The sequence below is a fragment of the Hypanus sabinus genome, chromosome 1 (assembly GCF_030144855.1).
Source record: "Hypanus sabinus isolate sHypSab1 chromosome 1, sHypSab1.hap1, whole genome shotgun sequence".
Lineage (NCBI taxonomy): Eukaryota > Metazoa > Chordata > Chondrichthyes > Myliobatiformes > Dasyatidae > Hypanus > Hypanus sabinus.
In genome coordinates, this window is record NC_082706.1 from 62,178,372 (window position 1) to 62,200,007 (window position 21,636).

The 21,636-nt window shown below is 42.2% G+C and overlaps 1 protein-coding gene across 2 annotated transcripts in view; it reads left to right on the top strand.

The window, feature by feature from the left end:
* The window catches only part of fancd2 (FA complementation group D2), a 144,026-nt gene that overhangs the window by 118,828 nt on the left and 3,562 nt on the right, over positions 1–21,636 (top strand). For both annotated transcript variants that reach the window (XM_059970407.1, XM_059970416.1), the window contains 4 exons: positions 546–617; positions 5,607–5,645; positions 8,285–8,359; positions 18,597–18,671. In XM_059970407.1, coding sequence (XP_059826390.1) covers positions 546–617; positions 5,607–5,645; positions 8,285–8,359; positions 18,597–18,671 — 261 coding nt within the window. The remainder of the gene's footprint in view (positions 1–545; positions 618–5,606; positions 5,646–8,284; positions 8,360–18,596; positions 18,672–21,636) is intronic.

Consider the following 21,636-nt stretch of genomic DNA (forward strand, 5'->3'; position numbering starts at 1 on the left):
GGATACTGACTCACCAGCAGCTGGACTTTCCAGATACAAGTGTATTTTTACTATAGTCAATTGAAACACCTTGAATGCACACAGGTGATCTCCATTTAACTAATTATGTGACTTGTAAAACCAATTGTCCACATCAGTGATGATTTGGTGTGTCATGTTAAAGGGGGTGTATACCTATGCAATTAATTATTTTGTGTTTTATATTTGTAATTAATTTCGATGACTTTGTAGCAATCTGCTTTCACTTTGACATGAAAAAATCTTTTTAAGTTGATCAGCGCCAAAAGAAGCAAACTAAATCCACTGTGATTCAATGTTGTAAAACAATAAAACGTGTAAACTTCTGGGGGGGAGGGGTGAATACTTTTATAGGCACTGTATACTGATGAGATGTTTACACTTGAAACATTATCCAGTGCATTTGTTTTGTGAAGGAGGTAATAGCTGTTTGTGCTGTAGCATAAAACTAGTAGACAGGGAACAAATGTGATGGTTTTGCTATGTCTTTCTCAGCCCTACTTTAACTAACACAGTTTTGGTCTCAGGTGCAGGTAGAGAAGCTGTTACGGTGGAATCTAGCTGTGCGGGACTTCCATATCCTTGTAAATCTTGTTAAGGTAAATTGATTTATTTTCTTGTAAGGGTACGTAACTTTTTGTCATGATCGATCAAGAAGAAAAGGAGTTCCTTAATCTTGTTCTACCATTCAGTAAGAAGACTCTTGCATGTTTTGCTTAGCTTTTTTTAATTCATTCATTCATTTACAACAGAGATGAGGAGGAATTTCTTTAGCCAGAAATCTGTGGAATTCATTCCTACAATCAGCCAAGTCATTTGGTATAAATATAACGGAAGTTAATAGGTTCTTGATTAGTAAAGGTGTCAAAGGTTACAGGGAGAAGGCGGGAGAATAGGCTATAGAAGGATAATAAATCAACTATGATCGAATAGTGGAGCAGACTCGATGAACTGAATGGCCTGATTCTGCTCCCATGTTTTATATGGCATCACTGGCAAGGCCAGAACCCTAAGTCTCTTTAGAACTGTTTGCAAGTTAAGCTCCCTCTCCAAGGGACAACAGTGAAGCAAATGTTTTCCTGACATTAATCCACTGAAGAAACTCAACAGGTTGAGCAGTCTCTGAGGGTGGGAAAGAATTAACATTCCAAGTCAAAACTAGGCCTAATGCAGAAGCCCCTAACGCCCAGGCCATGCTCTCATCCAGGGGTCCCCAACCTTTTTTACACTGCAGACCGGTTTAATATTGACAATATTCTTGCGGACCGGCCAATGCTGGGGGGTGGGGGTGGTGTTCAAGTAGGGTTGCCACCTTTCTCACTCCCAAATAAGGGACAAAAATAGCAGTCAAATACAGAACACTTGTGTTTACCCCAAGAAAGACTACCGTGACCATGAAGTCTTGCGCGAGCACCTGTGTGTGCATGCATGATGTGCGCATGTGTGTACGTGCCAATTTATTTTTTTACTCTACAAACTCAGCTTTGCCTTAATCTTCCCGATTCTGTTAAGTGAAACTACACTATACATACATTATTTCTACTTTATATTGGCTGTGTATTTATCGCCTCATTCCTGCTTTTACTATATGTTAGTGTTAGTTTAGGTTTTATGTGTTATTTGGTATGATTTGGTAGGTTATTTCAAGTTCAACAGTGTGTGTGACAGGGAATGAGGAAAGGTGCAGCTGACTCATATCGTTTCATATCGCCAAATCATATCGTTTTCTCGCGGCCTGGTAGCACATGCTTTGCGGCCCGGTGGTTGGGGACCACTGTTCTCATCTCACTGCTACCATTGCGAAGGAGGTACAGGGCCTACACAACCAGATTCAGGAGCATTCATTACCTTTCAACTATCAGGCTCCTGAACCAGCATGGATAACTTCACTCACCTCAACTCTGAATGGATTCTACAACCTATAGACTTCTATTCATGGACTCTACCACATGTTATTATTTAATTAATTAATTTTAGAAATTTGCACATTTATCAGTCTATGTACAGTTTTTCATTGATTCTATGGCTGAATGCCATATATTCTAATGCTGGAGAGGCAGCATTAAGAAGTGGGACGCCTCACGTCTTAATAAGCTGGTAAGGAAGGCGGGCTCTGTCGTGGGCACAGAACTGGAGAGTATGACATCGGTGGCAGAGAGGAGGACGCTGAGTAGGCTACGGTCAATCATGGAAAACCCTGAACATCCTCTGCACAGCACCATCCAGAGACAGAGAAGCAGCTTCAGCGGCAGGTTGCTGTCAATGCAATGCTCCTCAGACAGGATGAAGAGATCATTACTCCCCAACGCCATTCGGCTCTACAATTCAACCACTAGAGGCAAGACATGTTAAAGTGCCGGGGTTAGGACTGAGCTTAAGTTACCACTCAATGCACTTTAGTAAACTATTTAAGAACTTTGTAAAAGCTATTTATTAATGCTTTTTGGGAGGGTGATTTTAGATGCCTATCATATTTATACTGAGTTAAATACTGTATGTAATTAGTTTTGCTACAATAAGTGTATGGGACACTGGAAAAATGTTGAATTTCCCCTTGGGGATGAATAAAGTATCTATCTATCTATTGTATTTCTCTTTTCTACTGCAAATGCCTGCAAGAAAATGAACCTCGAGGTAGTATATGGTAACGTATATGTACTTTGACAATAAATTTACTTTGAGCTCTGAACTTTGAAAATTTTGACAATTCCTTTCCATCTACAGATGCTACTAGGCCAGCTGAATTCCTCCAGCAGATTGTTTTTTGTTTCAGATTCCAGAATCTGCAATCTCTTGAGTCTTTTTGGCAATCTGATGCTTTAGATAGGTCATTTAGAGATTGGTTTTTAATTCTAGAATTTATTTAATTAACTGATTTGATGAACTTTCCAGTCTGTTGATGGCATTTAAATTGATTTCTCTGGATCATCAGTCTGCATCTCTGCATTACCAGTCTAGTACAGTGGCATTAGGGCCAAAAAATTCAAAGGAACATCTTAAACAAGCCTGATGCAGTTTGGAAACAAGTCCTGTGGCCTGATGAAGTTAAAATAGAACTTTTTGGCCACAATGAGCAAAGGTATGTTTGGAGAAAAAAGGGTTCAGAATTTCATGAAAAGAGCACCTCTCCAACTGTTAAGCATGGGGGTGGATCAATCATGCTTTGGGCTTGTGTTGCAGCCAGTGGCACGGGGAACATTTCACTAGTAGAGGGAAGAATGAATTCAATTAAATACCAGCAAATTTTGGAAAAAAGCTGATGATGAAAAGAGGATGGCTTCTACAGCAGGATAATGTTGTAGAACACACCTCAAAATCCACAATGGACTACCTGAAGAGGTGCAAGCTGAAGGTTTTGCAATGGCCCTCACAGTCCCCCAACCTAAACATCATTGAAAATCTGTGGATAGACTTCAAAAGAGCAGTGCATGCAAGATGGCCCAAGAATCTCACAGAACTAGAAGCCTTTTGCAAGAAAGAATGGGTGAAAATCCCCCAAACAAGAATTGAAAGATTCATAGCTGGCTACAGAAAGCGTTTATGAGCTGTGATACTTGCCAAAGGGGGTGTTACTAAGTACTAACCATGCAGGGTGCCCAATCTTTTGCTCCAGGCCCTTTTCCTTTTTTGTTATTTTGAAACTGTAAAAAATGGAAATAAAAAATCTTGCTTAAAACATTAAAGAAATGTGTCATCTTTAACTTTATGCCTTTTGGAAATCAGGTCATCTTTCACTCGCTTAGCCATTCACAGTAACAGAAATTTTGACCAGGGGTGCCCAAACTTTTGCATGCCACTGTATCTTAATGATGGTACTTCAGAGGTTAATAAAGATCTACCACCTCAAGCTTAAAATACAGTGCATTCCAGTTAATTGGGACACATCAGGACCAGTACATTTTGGCTCAAATAAAAAGTTGCCCTAAATAGCCAAAGTTTCATGGAAATAATTAAAAAGATATATTAAAAAAATCTATCATTTAACTGAGTAACAAATTATGCACTTAATTGAAATACAGGAAAATTAGAACACTATCAATACTACTGGTGGTTGGCCATCATATCCAACAATGAGATGAAACCTGTTCTAGAGAGTTTTTAAAGTGGAAAAGCCGTTGCACTGAGCAGCTGCACTCTGTTGACCTCTGAAGTCCGGGTCCAGTTCTACGAGTAGACGTCACAATTGGTGTCTTTCCTGGTTGCAGTGGATGACCATGACTTCTGTGCCTCACATTGCCTTCATCTCCACAGAGCATTGCAGTTGAGAAAATAACCTGCATTCCTTTCTCACTATAGATCTCACCCTCCCAAGTCCACCAGAGCTAACTTGGGATGCTTAGAACAGGCATGTTCCTATCTCACTTGGGTATGGGACCCACCAGCTACCTCACCTGGTTTAGCACGCCTGTCAAAGCAGTGTACTAGGGTGTGGCCACTGCTGCAGGCAAACAGCTGCTTGAAGCCATAGATGAGAACTGTCTGTGGTGACCAAAGGTAACATTCAAGATGATAATCAATACCTTCAATTGTACATAGATCCTAACTTGTTGAAGTAGTGGAATAGTTTCATTTTCACTCCCATTTTTGGCATTTCCAAGCTTGAAACCGCAGTGAAAAAATAATTCTGAATTGTCTTACCGCTTATTTCTTGCCAACTATCAGTAACAAAAATCAATGCTTATTGCAATTGATGTGATTTCAAAACCGTTCACTCTAAGCACAGTATAGTGTCTAACAGCCACACGAGTGTACATGACTGATGCTAGTTAGAAACTATTCAGCAACTGTCTCCTGTCCCAATTAAGTGACATAGTGTACGAAATAAATTAAGGGAATCCCAGCTATTTACTTAATTAGTCTTTGTTCTTTAAGAGTTGTCCCAGTGAACTGAAATCCACTGTATTTGATTGTTGCTATTTGTAGAAATGATTGCCAAAATTATATGACCTGCTGCATTTGGGACCTGTGTTAGCTTCACAAGTTATCTGGGTAGGACAGGTAGTTTTGTTCCTCCCAATCTTTCCAAAGATAAATATTAAAGATACAAGCTTTAGTTGTCACAAATTCATTGAAATGTACAATGAAGTGTATCATTTGCATTAAATCAAATCAATAAGGTTCGTGCTGAGCAGCCTTAAGTATTGCTATACTTTTGGTATCAACTAACCTTAACCTTGTGGCTTTGGAATGTGGGAAGAAACCCTAACGGTCACGGGAGGAACTTAGAAACTCTTTACAGACAGCGGCAGAAATCAAATGCCATTCATACAGCTGATGCTGTGAAGTGTGGTATTAACTGTGACGCTGCCATACCGACCTACTTTCCAAGTACAGCTGTGATGTGGCTATGATATATACCGTACGACCTTGGGATGTTCATTTTCCTGTTTTTCTGTATGCTCAGATTCTCCCTTTACTGATAAAGATAATATAAAGATCCTGAGAGAGTGGTCATTGCAGTGTTTTGTGCTAATTCTACAATGATTTGCTTATGTGAATGTTAATATGAACCTTATTTTAGTATCTATTTGTATTGGTTATACTTGGGAAAATCTATTTTTGTGTTCATTAATATTCTCTAATCTCAGGTGTTTGACAGCAGGCCAGTACTGGGTGTTTGCCTCAAGGTAATCAGCTTATTAAGTTTTTGTTTGCCCATGGTCAATTTATTTCTTGGGGGAAGACCTTGTATTCACATTGTGTATCTACTGAAAAAATTATGCAAAGCAAAACAATTACAACGGGCAGAGTTTATGACTATTCGTATACCCATTAGGACATTGGGGTGGGATTTCCAGTATGATGTGCTATTAACCAGAAATAAAAATCAGTGTCCCATTTAGTGATTTAATTTCAAACATTTAAGATTTACCAACTTACCGACTGTAGATAAGATTGCAGCATTCCTGTAATTCTATCTCTTCTTACTAAGTCCCGGTTTTGAGCTACTATCCTAGACATATCCAGACTGAGGTTCTTGAACATTACTATGAGTTTCAAAGTCATACAGTTAAGGTACAAAGAAATCCTGGGGTCCAAGTCCATAGTTCAGTGAAAGTAGCTATGCAAGTGGAAAAGGTGGCAAAGAAGGTATATGGAATGCTTGCCTTCATTGGATATTAAGAATAAGAGAGTCATGCTACAGTGTAAAGATCACACTGGGAGTACTGTGTGCAGTTCTACTTAAAACATAGGAAGTTACAGCACACTACAGGCCTTTCGGCCCACAATGTTGTGCCAACTATTAAGCTATTCTAGAGACTGCCTAGAATTTCCCTAGTGCATAGCCTTCTATTTTTCTAAGCTCCATGTACCCATCTAAGAGGCTCTTAAAAGACACTATTGTATCCGCTTTCACCACTGCCGCCAGCAGTGCATTCCACATACCCACCACTCTCTGTGTTTAAAAACTTACCCCTGACATCCCCTCGGTACCTATTTCCAAGCACCTTAAAATTATGGTGTTAGCCATTTCAGTCCTGGGAAAAAGCCTCTGGCTATCCACACGATCAATGCCCCTCATCATCTTATACACCTCTATCAGGTCACCTCTCATCCTCCGTCACTCTAGTCGCCCTATTACAAGAAGGCTGTGGACACTATGGAAAAGGGGCAGAATCAGAATTATTATCACCAGCGTCTGTCATGAAATTTGTTAACTTAGCAGCAGCAGTTCAATGCAATACACGGGTTCAATGTCCATTTAGGAATTGGATGGCAGAGAGGAAGAGGCTGTGCCTGAATTGCTGAGTGTGTGAGTGTGTGCCTTCAGGCTTCTGTGCCTCCTACCTGATGGTAACAGTGAGAAAAGGGCATACCCTGGGTGCTAGAGGTCCTTAATAATGGACGCTGCCTTTCTGAGACACCGTTCTTAGAAAATGTCCTGGGTACTTTGTAGGCTAGTACCCGAGATAGAGCTGACTAAGTTTACAACCCTCTTCAGCTTCTTTCAGTCTTGAGCAGTAGCACCCCCCCCCCCCACCCCCATTCCAGACAGTGATGCAGCCTGACAGAATGCACTCCACGGTAGCTATAGAAGTTTTTGCGTGTTCTTGTTGACATACCAAATCTCTTCAAACTCCTAATGAACTATAGTCACTGTCTTGCTTTCTTTAAAGCTACATCAATATGTTGTGACCAGGTTAGGTCCTCAGAGATCTTGACACCCAGGAACTTGAAACTGCTCACTCTCTATGTTCTCTTGCCTTACCCTTCCTGAAGTCCACAATCCTCTCTTTCATCTTACTGACGTTGAGTGCAAGGTTGTTGCTGCGACACCACTCGTCTAGTGGACATATCTCACTCCTGTACGCCCTCTCGTCTCCATCTGAGATTCTACCAATAATGGTTGCAACATCAATAAATTTATAGATGGTATTTGAGCTATGCCTAGCCACACAGTGATGAGTATCGAGAGAGTAGAGCAGTGGGCTAAGCACACACCCCTGAGGTGCACCAGTATTGATAGTCAGCGAGGAAGAAATATTGTCACCAATCTCCACAGGTTTCTAGTTTGGAAGTTGAGGATCCAATTGCAGAGGCCAAGGTTCTGCAACTTCTCAATCAGGATTGTGGGAATGATGGTGTTAAATGCTGAGCTATAGTCAATGAACAGCATCCTGTCATAGGTGTTTGTATTGCCCAGGTGGTCTAAGGCTGTGTAAAGAGCCTCTGAGATTGCATCTGCCGATGACCTATTGTGGCAATAGGCAAATTGCAGTGGGTCCAGGTCCTTGCTGAGACAGGAGTTCAGTCTAGCCATGACCAACCTCTCAAAGTATTTCATCACTGTAGATGTGAGTTGTACTGGGTGATAGTCATTAAGACAGCTTACATTCTTGGGCACTGGTGTAATTGTTGCCTTTTTGAAGCAAGTGGGAACTTCCACCCGTAGCAGTGAGAGGTTGAAAATGTCCATGAATACTCCCGCCAGTTGGTTGGCACAGGTTTTCAGAGCCTTACCAGGTACTCCATCGGGACCTTCTGTTTTGCGAGGGTTCACCCTATTTAAAGTGAGCCTAGCATTAGCCTCCGATGTTAGAAGGGGTTTATCAGGATGTTATCTCAATTGAAACTTCTAGCCATTACATGTCAGACGGAAATACATTGCTTCAATCTGATTTATGATGGTTAGAAATTTCAGTTCCTCCACAATTGCTACCAAATGTCTCAAACAAAATGAAAGTACATTATTTGACTTTGCACAAACAGAATTTTGATTGAATTATATTTTTGATCTAATAAATGTTTTTTTCTTGTGATGCAGCATGGATGTCTTTTTGTTGAATCTTTTCTTAAGCAAGGCATGCCACTCCTTGACTACAGCTTCAAGAAGTATCGGGTATGAACTTCCAGCAAATATTTCAAAACTTGTAATTGCAAACAATGTCAGAATGGGAATGGAAAGTGGAATTAAAATGGGTGGCTACTGGGAGATCTTGCTTTTCTTGCTGGGTGGAACGTAGTTGCTTGGCGAAGCGGTCCGTCAATCTGTGTCAGGTCTCATCGATATACAGGATGGCATGAAGATCAATTTCTCTAACTTTCAGTAGTGCCCCACCCCCCTTCACCATTCTCTATTCCCATTTCCCACTCTCACCTTATCTCCTTACCTGTTTATCATCTCCCTCTGGTGCTCCTCTCCCTTTTCATTCTTCCATGGCCTTCTGCCCTCTCCTATCAGATTCCCCTTTCTCCAGCCCTGTATCTTTTTCACTAATCAACTTTCCAGCCCAATACTACCCCTCCCCACCCCACCCTGTGGTTCTTCCTCCCCACCCCCACTTTATTACTCTGACTCCTCATCTTTTTTTCCAGTCCTGATGAAGGGTCTAGGCCTGAAGCATCGACTGTACTCTTTTCCATAGATGCTGCCTAGCCTACTGAGTTCCTCCAGCAATTTGGCTTTCCAGCATCTACAGATTTTCTCTTGGTTGTTACTGGAATCTTACTAAAATGTTTTATAATTTCCATTAACATTTACTATTTCTTCAGATAGGAGGTAGGCAAGGAATTTGTTCCCAATCCTCTGAAATATTTTCTGCCTGCCTATGATCACATCTGTAATAAGTTATTGTCTTGATTTCCTTCTGTCCCTACGGTCAGTCAATTGAATTTAGGAAGCACAGGTTCAATTCAAAAAATCAAATGTTTTTTTCATTTGAGCAAACTTAAAAAAAACAAATGCTCTTTCGAGGCACAACTGCACAAGTGTGTAGACATCAGCAAGTTAGACCATTGGGGAGGATTTAAAAGAAGACAGTCTTTTTCCTCAGTGGTTTGATTGAGGCACAGCTGCACAAGCACATGGATGTCAGTGAGTTAGACTGGCAGCGTGGATTTAAAAGAAGACGGCTTTGTAGGGGGAGACAGTGGGAGGGCTTTGGTTCAAAGAGCTTCAGCGGTAACAGTTTGAGGCAAGGCAAGCTACTTGTGAAGAATAGAGAGTATGCCTATGGGGCCAATATTCTGTACTAGGTGTCAGATATGAGATGTCCAGGAGACTCCCAGCCTCCTGGACAGCCACATCTACATCAGGTGCGTCATGGTCCTTAGGGACCATGTTAGGGAACTGGAGATGCAGTTTGTTGTCCTTTGTCTGGTTAGGGAAAGTAGTCACACCGGGGCCTCAGGAGACGGATATGTGGGTAACAGTCTGGAGAGGGAAGGGCAAGAGTCAGATACTAGAGAGTACCCCTGTGGCTGTTGTGTTTGAGTACTGTTGGGGGTGGGGTCTACCTGGGGGAAGCAACAGTGGCTGTGCCTCTGGTACAGAGTCTGACTCTGTGGCTTAGCAAGGTAGGGAAAAGAAGAGGATGGCAGAAGTGAGAGGGGACTCTATAGTTAGAGGGTCAGACAGGCGATTCTGTGGGCGCAGGAAAGAAACGCAGATGATAGTTTGCCTCCCAGGTGCCAGGGTCCGGGATGTTCCTGATCGTGTCCACGATATCCTGAAGTGGGAAGGTGAACAGCCAGAGGTTGTGGTACATATTGGTACCAACAACATAGGTAGGAAAAGGGAGGAGGTCCTGAAAACAGACTACAGGGAGTTAGGAAAGAAGCTGAGAAGCAGGACCTCAAAGGTAGTAATCTCGGGATTACTACCTGTGCCACGTGACAGTGAGTGTAAGAATAGAATGAGGTGGAGGATAAATGCATGGTTGAGGGATTGGAGCAAGGGGCAGGGATTCAGATTTCTAAATCATTGGGACCTCTTTTGGGGCAGGTGTGACCTGTACAAAAAGGACGGGTTGCACTTGAATCCGAGGGGGACCAATATCCTGACAGGGAGGTTTGCGAAGGCTGTTGGAGGAGAGTTTAAACTAGAATTGCTGGGGTGGGAACTGAACTGAACAGACAGAGGAAGGGGTGGTTAACTCACAAATAGAGAAATCTTGTAGGCAGTGTGAGAGGGAGAATAGGCAGAGAAGGGATGCACTCAGACTGATGGTTTGAGGTATGTCTATTTTAATGCAAGAAGCATCATGAACAAAGCAGATGAACTTAGAGCGTGGATCAGTACTTGGAGCAATGATGTTGTGGTTATTACAGAGACTTGGATGGCTCAAGGGCAGGAATGGTTAACTAGAGTGCCAGGCATTAAATGTTTCAGAAAGGACAGGGAGGGAGGCAAAAGAGGTGAGGGCGTAGCACTGCTGATCAGAGAAAGTGTCACGGCTGCAGAAAAGGAGGAAGTCGTGGAGGGGTTGTTTACTGAGTCTCTGTGTGTGGGGGGGTCAAAAGCTCTATTGGGTGTTTTTTACAGACCTCCCAATAGTACATTGAGGAGCAGATAGGGAGACAGATTCTGAAATGGTGTAATAAAAACAGGGTTGTCGTGGCGAGAGATTTTAACTTCCCAAATATTGATTGGCATCTTCGTAGAGCAGGGGATTTAGATGAGGTGGAGTTTGTTAGGTGTGTTCAGGAAGATTTCCTGGCACAATATGTAGATAAGCCAACAAGAGGAGAGGCTGTACTTGATCTAGTATTGGGAAATAAACCTGGTCTCTCCGTGGGAGAGCAAATTGGAGATAGTGATCATAATTCTATCTCCTTTACAACAACATTGGAGAGGGGTAGGAACAGACAAGTTAGGAAAGCATTTAATTGGAGTAGGAGGAAATACGAAGCTATCAGGCAGGAACTTGGAAGTATAAATTACGAGGGGTAATTGATAAGTTTGTGGCCTACGGTAGGAGTCAATTTTAGAAAACCTGGCACATTTATTTTTCAACATAGTCCCCTCCTACATTTACACATTTAGTTCAGCGGTCGTGGAACATCCAGATCCCTTCTTTGTAGATGTTGGCATCTTGGACCTCCAGAAGTGGTCCACAGCGGGGGTGAATGATAAATTTGTGGCCTAAGGTAGAAGGAGATGAGTTATTAACTTTAAACTTTCTGTATGATCACTCAGAGTTGAGCTGCACGTGCAAGTAATGAGAGCTGTATAACTCATCTCCTTCTACCTTAGGCCACAAACATCAATCACCCCTGCTGTGGACCACTTCTGGAGGTCCAAGATGCCAACTTCTACAAAGTATGGATCCGTGTGCTCCACGACCACTGGACTAAGTGTGTAAATGTAGGAGGGGACTATGTTGAAAAGTAAATGTGCTAGGTTTTCTAAAGTAGACTCCTTCTACCTTAGGCCACAAACTTATCAATCACCCCTCGTACTTCCAAGTATGGAAATATGTGCGATTGAGTTTAAGAACTGAGAGGTAATGTTGCAGCTATATAGGACCCTGGTAAGACCCCACTTGGAATACTGTGCTCAATTCTGATTGCCTCACTACAGGAAGGATGTGGAAACTATAGAAAGGGTGCAGAGGAGATTTACAAGGATGTTGCCTGGATTGGGGAGCATGCCTTATGAGAATAGGTTGAGTGAACTTGGCCTTTTCTCCTTGGAGTGAAGGAGGATGAGAGGTGACCTGATAGAGGTGTATAAGATGATGAGAAGCATTGATCGTGTGGATAGTCAGAGACTTTTTCCCAGGGCTGAAATGGCTAACATGAGAGGGCACAGTTTTAATGCACTTAGAAGTACATAAAGAGGAGATGTCAGGGGCAAGTTTTTTACGCAGAGGGTGGTGAGTGCGTCGAATAGGCTGCCGGCAATAGCGGTGGAGGCGGATGCGATTGGGTTTTTTAAGAGACTCCTGGATAGGTACATGGAGCTTGATAGGTACTGGGGAGAGTTTAAGTTACAATTGTTGGAGGGTGGGAACCGAACTGAAGAGACTAGGGAAAAGGAGGTTAGCTCACAAATAAAGAAAGCTTGTAGGCAGTGCAAGAGGGAGGGTAGGCAGGTGATAGAGAAGGGATGCGCTCAGACCGAAGGCTTGAGATGTGTCTATTTTAATGTAAGGAGTGTTGTGAACTAAGCAGATGAGCTTAGAGTCTGGATTAGTAATTGGAGATTTGATATGGTGGCCATTACAGAGACTTGGATGGCTCAGGGACGGGATTGGTTACTTCAAGTCCCGGGTTTTAGATGTTTCAGAAAGGACAGGGAGGAAGGCAGAAGGGGTGGGGGCGTGGCTCTGTTGATTGGAGATAGTGTCACGGCTGGAGAAAAGGTGTATGCCATGGAGGGATTGTCTACGGAGTCTCTGTGGGTGGAGGTTTGGAACAGGAAGGGGTCAATAACTTTACTGGGTGTTTTTCATAATAACAGTGATATCAAGGAGTAGATAGGGAAACAGATCCTCGAAAGGTGTAATAATAACAGAGTAGATGTGATGGGAAATTTTAATTTCCCAAATATTAGAACCATAGAACATTACAGCACAGAAACACACCTTTCGGCCCTTTTTGGCTGTGCCAAACCATTTTTCTGCCTAGTCCCACTGACCTGCACCTGGACCATATCCCTCAATACCCCTCTCATCCAGGCACCTGTCCAAGTTTTTCTTAAATGTTAATACGGAGTCTGCATTTACCACTTCATCTGGCAGCTCATTCCACACTCCCACCACTCTCTGTGTGAAGAAACCCCACCTAATGTTCCCCTTAAATTTTACCCCCTTCACCCTTAACCCATGTCCTCAGGTTTTTATCTCCCCTAGCCTCAGTGTAAAAAGCCTGCTTGCATTCACTCTTATCTATACCCATCATAATTTTATATACTTCTGTCAAATCTCCCCTCATTCTTCTATGCTCCAGGGAATAAAGTCCCAACCTATTCAACATTCTCTATAACTCAGTTTCTCAAGTCCCGGCAATATTTTTGTAAACCTTCTCTGTAATCTTTCAACTTATTAATATCCTTCCTGGAATTTGGTGACCAAAACTACACACAATACTCCAAGTTCAGACTCGCCAATGCCTTATACAACCTCACCATAATATTCCAACTCTTATACTCAATACTTTGATTTATGAAGGCCAATGTACCAAAAGCTCTCTTTACGACCCCATCTACCTGTGATGCCACTTTTAAGGAATTATGTATCTGTATTCCCAGATCCCTCTGTTCTACTGCACTCCTCAGTGTCATACCATCTACCTTGTATGTTCTACCTCAGTTTGTCCTTCCGAAGTGCAATACTTCACACTCGTCTGCATTAAACTCCATCTGCCATTTTCAGTCCATTATTCCAGTTGATCCAAATCCCTCTGCAAGCTTTGAAAACCTTCCTCACTCTCCACTACAAATCCAATCTTTGTATCAGCAGCAAATTTGCTGATCCAATTGACCACATTATCATCCAGATCATTGATATAGATGACAAATAACAATGGACCCAGCACTGATCCCTGTAGCACACCACTAGTCACAGGCCTCCACTCAGAAGCAATCCTCCACTACCACTCTCTGACTTCTCCCATTGAGCCAATGTCTAATCCAATTTACTACCTCACCATGTATACCTAGTGACTCAATCTTCCTAACTAGCCTCCCATGTGGGACCTTATCAAAGGCCTTACTGAAGTCCATGTAGACAACATCCACTGCCTTCCCTTCACCCACTTTCCTTGTAACCTCCTTGAAAGATTTGTTAAGCATGACCTGCCACGCACAAAGCCGTGTTAACTCTCCCTAATAAGTCCTTGTCAATGCAAATACTTGTAGATCCTATCTCTTAGTACTCCTTCCAATAATTTAGGGTTGTGTATGTGAAGAGCAAGTAGATAAGACATGAAAGAATAAGACCTATCAAGTGTGTCACTGGGATGGTGTGTATGGAATCAAAGGAAATAGCAGAGGTGCTTATTGAAAGCTTTACTTCAGTATTCACTATGGAAAGGGATCTTAGTGATTGTAGTGAAGACTTGCAGCAGCCTGAAAAGCTTGAGCAGGTAGATATTAAGAAGGAGGATGTGCTGGAGCTTTTGGAAAGCATCAAGTTGGGTAAGTTGCTGGAAACGGACAAAATGTACCCCAGGCAACTGTGGGAGATAAGGGAGGCGATTACTGAGCCTCTGGTGATGATCTTTGCTACATCAATGGGGACGGGAGAGGTTCCGGAGGATTAGAGGGATGCAGATGTTGTTCCCTTATTCAAGAAAGGGAGTAGAGATAGCCCAGGAAATTATAGACCTGTGTGTCTTTCTTCAGTGGTTGGTAAGTTGATGGAGAAGATCCTGAGAGGCAGGATTTATGAACATTTGGAGAGGTATAATATGATTAGGAGTAGTCATCATGGCTTTGTAAAGGACAGGTCGTGCCTTACAAGCCTGATTGAATTTTTTGAGGAGGTGACTAAGCACATTGATGAAGGAAGAGCAGTAGATGTAGTGTAATGGATTTCAGCAAGATATTTGATAAGGTACCCCATGCAAGGCTTATTGAGAAAGTAAGGAGGCATGGGATCCAAGGGGACATTGCTTTGTGGATCCAGAACTGGCTTGACCACAGAAGGCAAAGAGTGGTTGTAGACGAGTCATATTCTGCATGGAGATCGGTCACCAGTGGAGTGCGTCAGGGATCTGTTCTGGGACCCTTACTCTTGGTGATTTTTCTAAATGACCTGGATGAGGAAGTGGAGGGATGGGTTAGTAAGTTTGTTGATGACACAAAGGTTGGAGGTGTTGTGGATATTGTGGAAGGCTGTCAGAGGTTACAGCGGGACATTGATAGGATGCAAAACTGGGCTGAGAAGTGGCAGGTGGCGTTCAACCCAGATAAGTGTGAAGTGCTTCATTCTGGTAGGTCAAACATGATGGCAGAATATAGTGTTAATGGTAAGACTGTTGGCAGTGTGGAAGATCAGCAGGATCTTGGGGTCCAAGTCCATAGGATGCTCAAGGCAGCTGCACAGGTTGACTCTGGTCAAGAAAGCCTATGGTGTATTGACCTTCATCAATTGCGGAATTGAATTTAGGAGCCGTGAGGTAATATTGCAGCTATATAGGACCCCACTTGGAGTACTGTGCTCATTTCTGGTTGCCTCACTACAGGAAGGATGTGGAAGCCATAGAAAGGGTGCACAGGAGATTTACAAGGATGTTGCCTGGATTGGGGAGCATGCCTTATGAGAATAGGTTGAGTGAACTCGACCTTTTCTCCTTGGAGCGAAGGACGATGAGAGGTGACCTGACAGAGGTGTACAAGATAATAAGAGGCATTGATTGTGTGGATAGTCAGAAGGTTTTTCCTAGGGCTGAAATGGTTGCCACAAGAGGACACAGGTTTAAGGTGCTGGGGAGTAGGTACAGAGATGTCAGGGGTATGTTTTTCACTCAGACTGGTGAGTGCGTGGGATGGGCTACCAGCAATAGTGGTGGAGGCGGATACAATAGGGTCTTTTAAGAGACTTTTAGATAGCTACATGTAGCTCAGTAAAATAGAGGGCTATAGGTAAGCCTAGTAATTTCTAAGGTAGGAACATGTTCAGCACAACTTTGTGGGCCAAAGGGCCTGTATTGTGCTGTAGGTTTTCTATGTTTCTATGCTTTCTATGGCCTAACATTATTGTGTCTTATGCTCTTAGTGTCTGAAGTCCACTGAAATTATAATGTCCCTCCTCATTGAACATTTGATGGGGAACATTTTCCCTTCATTGCTGGGGGGAAACTCCATCAAACAGAGGTCGGAACTTCTTTTTATCCTGGATAATGTGCTACCTGACTACCAGACCATAGTTTGTGTGGCTTCAGACATGTCTATAAGCAGCACTGGGGCCCCACAGATTCCCTTTCTGTTTACCCAGTATACCTCGGACTTTAGATAAAACACTGAGTCATGTCATCTGCAGAAATTCTCTGATGACTCAGCAATAGTTGGGTGTATAAAGGGAGGATGGGAGAATGAATACAGGGCCCTGGTGGAGAACTTTGTCAAATGATGCAAGGTGAATCATTTACAGCTTAGCATCAGTAAAACAAAGGAGATGATGAAGGACTTTAGGAAGTCTAAGACTGGACTGCTCCCTCTTACTATTGATAGGATGTGGAGAGGGCCTGCAAGTACTGGATGGTGCACCTAGATGTCAGACTTGAGTGGAGCACCAACACAGAGGCTGTGTACAAGAAGGGCCTGAGTGGCTTCTACTTCCTGAGAAGATTTAGGTCCATAAGACCATAAAATAAAGGAGCAGAAGTAGGCCATTCAGCCCATCAAGTCTGCTCCACCATTCAATCATGGGCTGATCCAATTCTTCCAGTCAGCCCTACTCCCCTGCCTTCTCCCCATACTCTTTGATGCCCTGGCTAATCAAAAACCTTTCTATCTCTGCCTTAAATACACCCAATGACTTGACCTCCCCAGCCTCTCGTAGCAATAAATTCCACAGATTTACCACCTTCTGACTAAAGTAATTTGTCCTAGACTCCCTTACCATGGGAAATAATCTGTTCAGGCCTTTTAACATTTGGAATGTTTCTATGAGATCCCCGCTCATTCTCCTGAACTTCAGGGAATACAGCCCAAGAGCTGCCAGATGTTCCTCATACTGTAACCCTTTCATTCCTGGAACCATTCTCATGAATCTTCTCTGAACCCTTTCCAATGTCAGTATATCCTTTCTAAAATAAGGAGCCTAAAACTGCACACAATACTCCAAGTGTGGTCTCATGACTACCTTATAGAGCCTCAACATCACATCCCTGCTGTTATATTCTATACTTCTAAAAATGAATGCCAACATTGCATTTGCCTTCTTCACCACCGACTCAACCTGGAGCTTAACCTTTAGGATATCCTGCACAAGGACTTCCAAGTCCCTTTGCATCTTTGCATTTTGAATTCATCCCCCATCTAAATAATCTGCCTGTTTATTTCTTCTACCAACATACATGACCATACACTTTCCAACATTGTATTTCATTTGCCACTTCTTTGCCCATTCTCCTAAACTATCTAAGTCTCTCTGCAGGCTGTTTGTTTCCTCAACACTGCCCAGTCGTACACCTATCTTTGTATCATTGGCAAATTTAGCCACAGATCCATTAAGCCCATAGTCCAAGTCCATTGACATACATCATAAAAAGCAGTGGTTACAACACTGACCCCTGTAGCAGCCAGCTAGAATAGGATCCCTTTAATTCCCACTCTCTGTTTTCTGCTTATCAGACAATCCTCCACCCATGCTAGTAATTCCCCTGTAATTCCATGGGCTCTTGTTAAGCAGCCTCATGTGCAGCACCTTGTCAAAGGCCTTCTGAAAATCCAAGTATACTAGATCTACTGCATTTCTTTTGTCTACCCTGTTTGTAATTTCCTCAAAACATTGCAGTAGGTTTGTTAGGCAGGGTTTTCCTTTCAGGAAACCATGCTGGCTTTGGCCTATCTTGTCATTTGCCTCCAGGTGCTCTGTAATCTCATCCCCAGCAATCGATTCCAACAACTTCCCAACCACTGATGTCAGCTCCACAGGTCTATCATTTCCTTTCTGCTGCCTCCCACCCTTATTAAATAGCAGAGTAACATTTGCAAGTTTCCAGTCATCCAGTACAATGCCAGAACGTATACAGGCCTCTCCTTCACATGTTCTACTCGTCTGTTGTCACCAGTGCAGTCTTTTATGTGGTGGTGTGCTGGGGCAATGGCATCAACATAGGTGATGCCAACAGGCTCAATAAACTGATTAGAAAGGCTGCTCTGTTATAGGAATCAAATTGGACATTGGTAGAACAAAGAACCCTATGGAAAATCCTCTCTATTCTGGGCAATGCTTCTCACTTTCTGTACGTCACCTTGGCTGAACAGAAAAGCACTCTTAGTAATAGACTAAGACGACCGCACTGCTCCAAAGAGCGCTATATGAGGTCATTCTTACTCGAGTCCACTAGGCTCCATAATGAGTCAACCTGTAGCCGGGGAAGTGATGACCCCCTCCTGTTAGACTGCTTGAGGTAACTTACTTTTTATTCATTCTTACTTCTTTTATAATTGTAAATCTGTACACTTGTAATGTTACTGTGACACTAATTTCCTTTGGAATCAATGAAGTATCTATCTGTTTATCTATTTATGTATAATTTATTTTGCAATAGGTTAAGAGAGGGTTAGTTATAAATTCACCTTACCAAAGCAATTTTTAAAAATGTTTAACTTAATAACATTCAATTATTTTCTCCCATAATTTATAACTGAGCACTAAGGATATTTTCTTTTTCCCTTAAAGGATGACGTTCAGAGTTTGCTGAAAGCTCTACAGCTGAGCACTCGTCAGCTGCACCATATGTGTGGACATAGCAAGGTATCAGTGCAGCATAAAAGGCTATTGAGTCGACTGGTTTGAATTTCTTGTAGGACTATCTGTAGAGTTATTTTAGTCAACATTGTATTTGATTGGTTAAATTAACATAATTGCTCTAAATTACAAGAATCCTCTAGGGTTGTTCAAGTAACATGGATGAGGAAAATGTAGACATTTGACTTTTTGACTTCTACATGAAAAAATACCAGAAATTATTTTACTATTTGTTCTTTAACTCAATAAAAGCAATATCATAATTCATTTATCCTGAAATTGTTTCTGAAGTCATAGAATTATGCAATATAGAAATGGGCTTTTCAGCCTTCCATGTTTTGGCTGACCATATACTTTTGTCTTGCCTCCTCCACTGTAAAAGACCACATAAACAGTGAATTGAATGAAGATCTATACAGTCTCTGCACTTTTAAATTGGGTGCATTTATTAGTTTTGAAAAATATTTGAATTCAATAAATGCACTATTTTGCACATAGTTTTAATATCTTTGTTATTATAAAGTAGAATGATCTGGTAAAAGGGTTTTTAGTGTCAGCAGACTAAACATATCACCATATTGAAAGATTTCATTTGTGAAAAAGTCAGAATAAGAAACCGTAAGACAAAGGAGCAGAATTGGGCCATTCAGCCCATCGAGTCTGCTCCGCTATTCCATCATGGCTGATCCCAGATTCCACTCAACCCCATACACCAGCCTTCTCGCCATAACCTTTGATACCCTGACCAATCCAGAAACTGTCAATTTTTGCTTTAAATAGACCCATAGTCTTGACCCACAGCTGTCTATTGCAGAGCATTCCACAGGTACACTACTTGCTGACTTTAAAAAAAATCCTCCTTACCTCAGTTCTAAAGGGTCACCCCTCAATTTTGAGGCTGTGCCTTCTAGTTCTGGATACCCCCATCATAGGCAACAACCTCTCCACGTCCACCTTATCTAGTCCTTCCAACGTTCCACAGGTTTCAGTGAGATCCCCCTGCACTCTTCTAGATTCCAGTGAGTACAAGCCCAAAATTGCCAAATGCTCCTCATATGTTAACCCCGTCATTCCCAGTATCATCCTCTTGAACCTCCTCTGAACTCTCTCCAATGACACACATGCTTTCTGAGATGTTGGGCCCAAAACTGTGAATAACGGTGTCTTATAAAGCCTCAGCACAAGGGCTCATAAGTCCATTTGCACCTCTGATATTTGAATTTTCTCCCCATTTAGATAATAGTCTGCACTATTGTTCCTTTGACCAAAATGCATTATCACTCATTTCCCAACACTCTATTCCAACTGCCACTTTTTTGCCCATTCTTCCAATTTGTCTATTCCTTCTTCAAATTGCTTCCTCAGCACTACCTACCCCTCCATATATCTTTGTATCATCCACAGACTTTGTCACAAAGTCATCAATTCCATTATCTAAATCAGTGTCAAACAATGTGAAAAGTAGCTAACCCAATACTGACCCCTGACGAACATCACTAGTCACTGGCAGCCAAACAAAAAAGCCCCCTTTATCCCTTTATTCCCACTCACTGCCTCCTTCCTGTCAACTAATCCTCTGTCCATGCCAGTAACTTTCCTGTAATTCCATGGGATTTTATCTTGTTAAGCAGCCTCATGTGGTACCGTGTCAAATGCCTTTTGAAAATCCAAGTGAATAGTGAATGATATCTTTGCCTCTCCTTTGTCCACCCTGCTTGTTACTTCCTCCAGGTACTCTAACAGATTTGTCAGGCAAGATTTCCCTTTACAGAAACCATTCTGACTTTGACTTATTTTATCATTGGCCTCATGTACCCCGAAACTCATCCTTAAAATGGACTCCAGCACTTTCCCAACCACTGAAGCTGCAGGTTGACTGGCCTGGAATTTCTTTTCTTTTGCCTTCCTCCCTTCTTAAAGAGTGGAGTGGCATTTGTAGTTTTCCATTCCTCCAGAATCAAGTGATTCTTGAAAGATCATAACCAATGCATCTGCCATCTCTTCAGCGACTTCTTTCAGAATCTGGAATGTAGTCCATCTGGTCCAGGTGACTTACCACCCTAAGATCTTTGAGTGTGCCTGGTACTTTTTCCTTTGTAATAACAATGGTACTTATTCCTGCTCCCTGACTCTCATGAACCTCTGGCACACTGCTCGTGACTTCCACAGTGAAGACTGATGCAAAGTTCATCTGCCATTTCTTTGTCCCCCATTACTACCTCACCAGTATCATTTTCCAGTGGTCCAATATCAATTCTCACCTCCCTTTTACTCTTTATATAACTGAAAGAAACTTTTTAGTATCCTATTGGCTAGTTTGCCCTCATATTTCATCTTTTCCTTTCTTATGGCTTTTTTTAGTTGTATTTTAAAAACTTACCAATCACCCAACTTCCCCACTCACTTTTGCTACATTATATGCCCTTTCCTTAGCTTTTATGCGGTCCTTAACTTCCCTTGTCATCCACAGTTGCCTACCCCCGCCATTTGAGAACAACTTCTGTCGGACATAATTATCCTGTGCCTTGAAAACTATTCCCAGAAACCTTAGCCACCTCTGCTCTGTCATCATCCCCACCAGTATCCCATTCCCATCCATCTGGGCAAGCTCCATTCTCATGCCTTCAATTCCCTTTATTCCATTGCGATACTGATACATCTGACTTGTGCTTCTCCCTCTCAAGTTACAGTAGGAGTTCAATCACTGCTTCCTAAGGGTTCCACTACTTTAAGCTCCCTAATAAAATCTGGGTTATTACACAATATCCAATCTAAGATAGCCTTTCCCCAATTAGGTTCAAACACAAGCTGCTCTGAAAAGCCATCTCATAGGCATTCAACAAATTTCCTCTCTTGTGATCCAACATCAACCTGATTTTCCCAATCCCTTGCATATTGAAGTCCCCCATTACAATTGTGATGTTGCCCTTATTACATATCCTTACCAGCTCCCTTTGCAGTTTCTTAACTG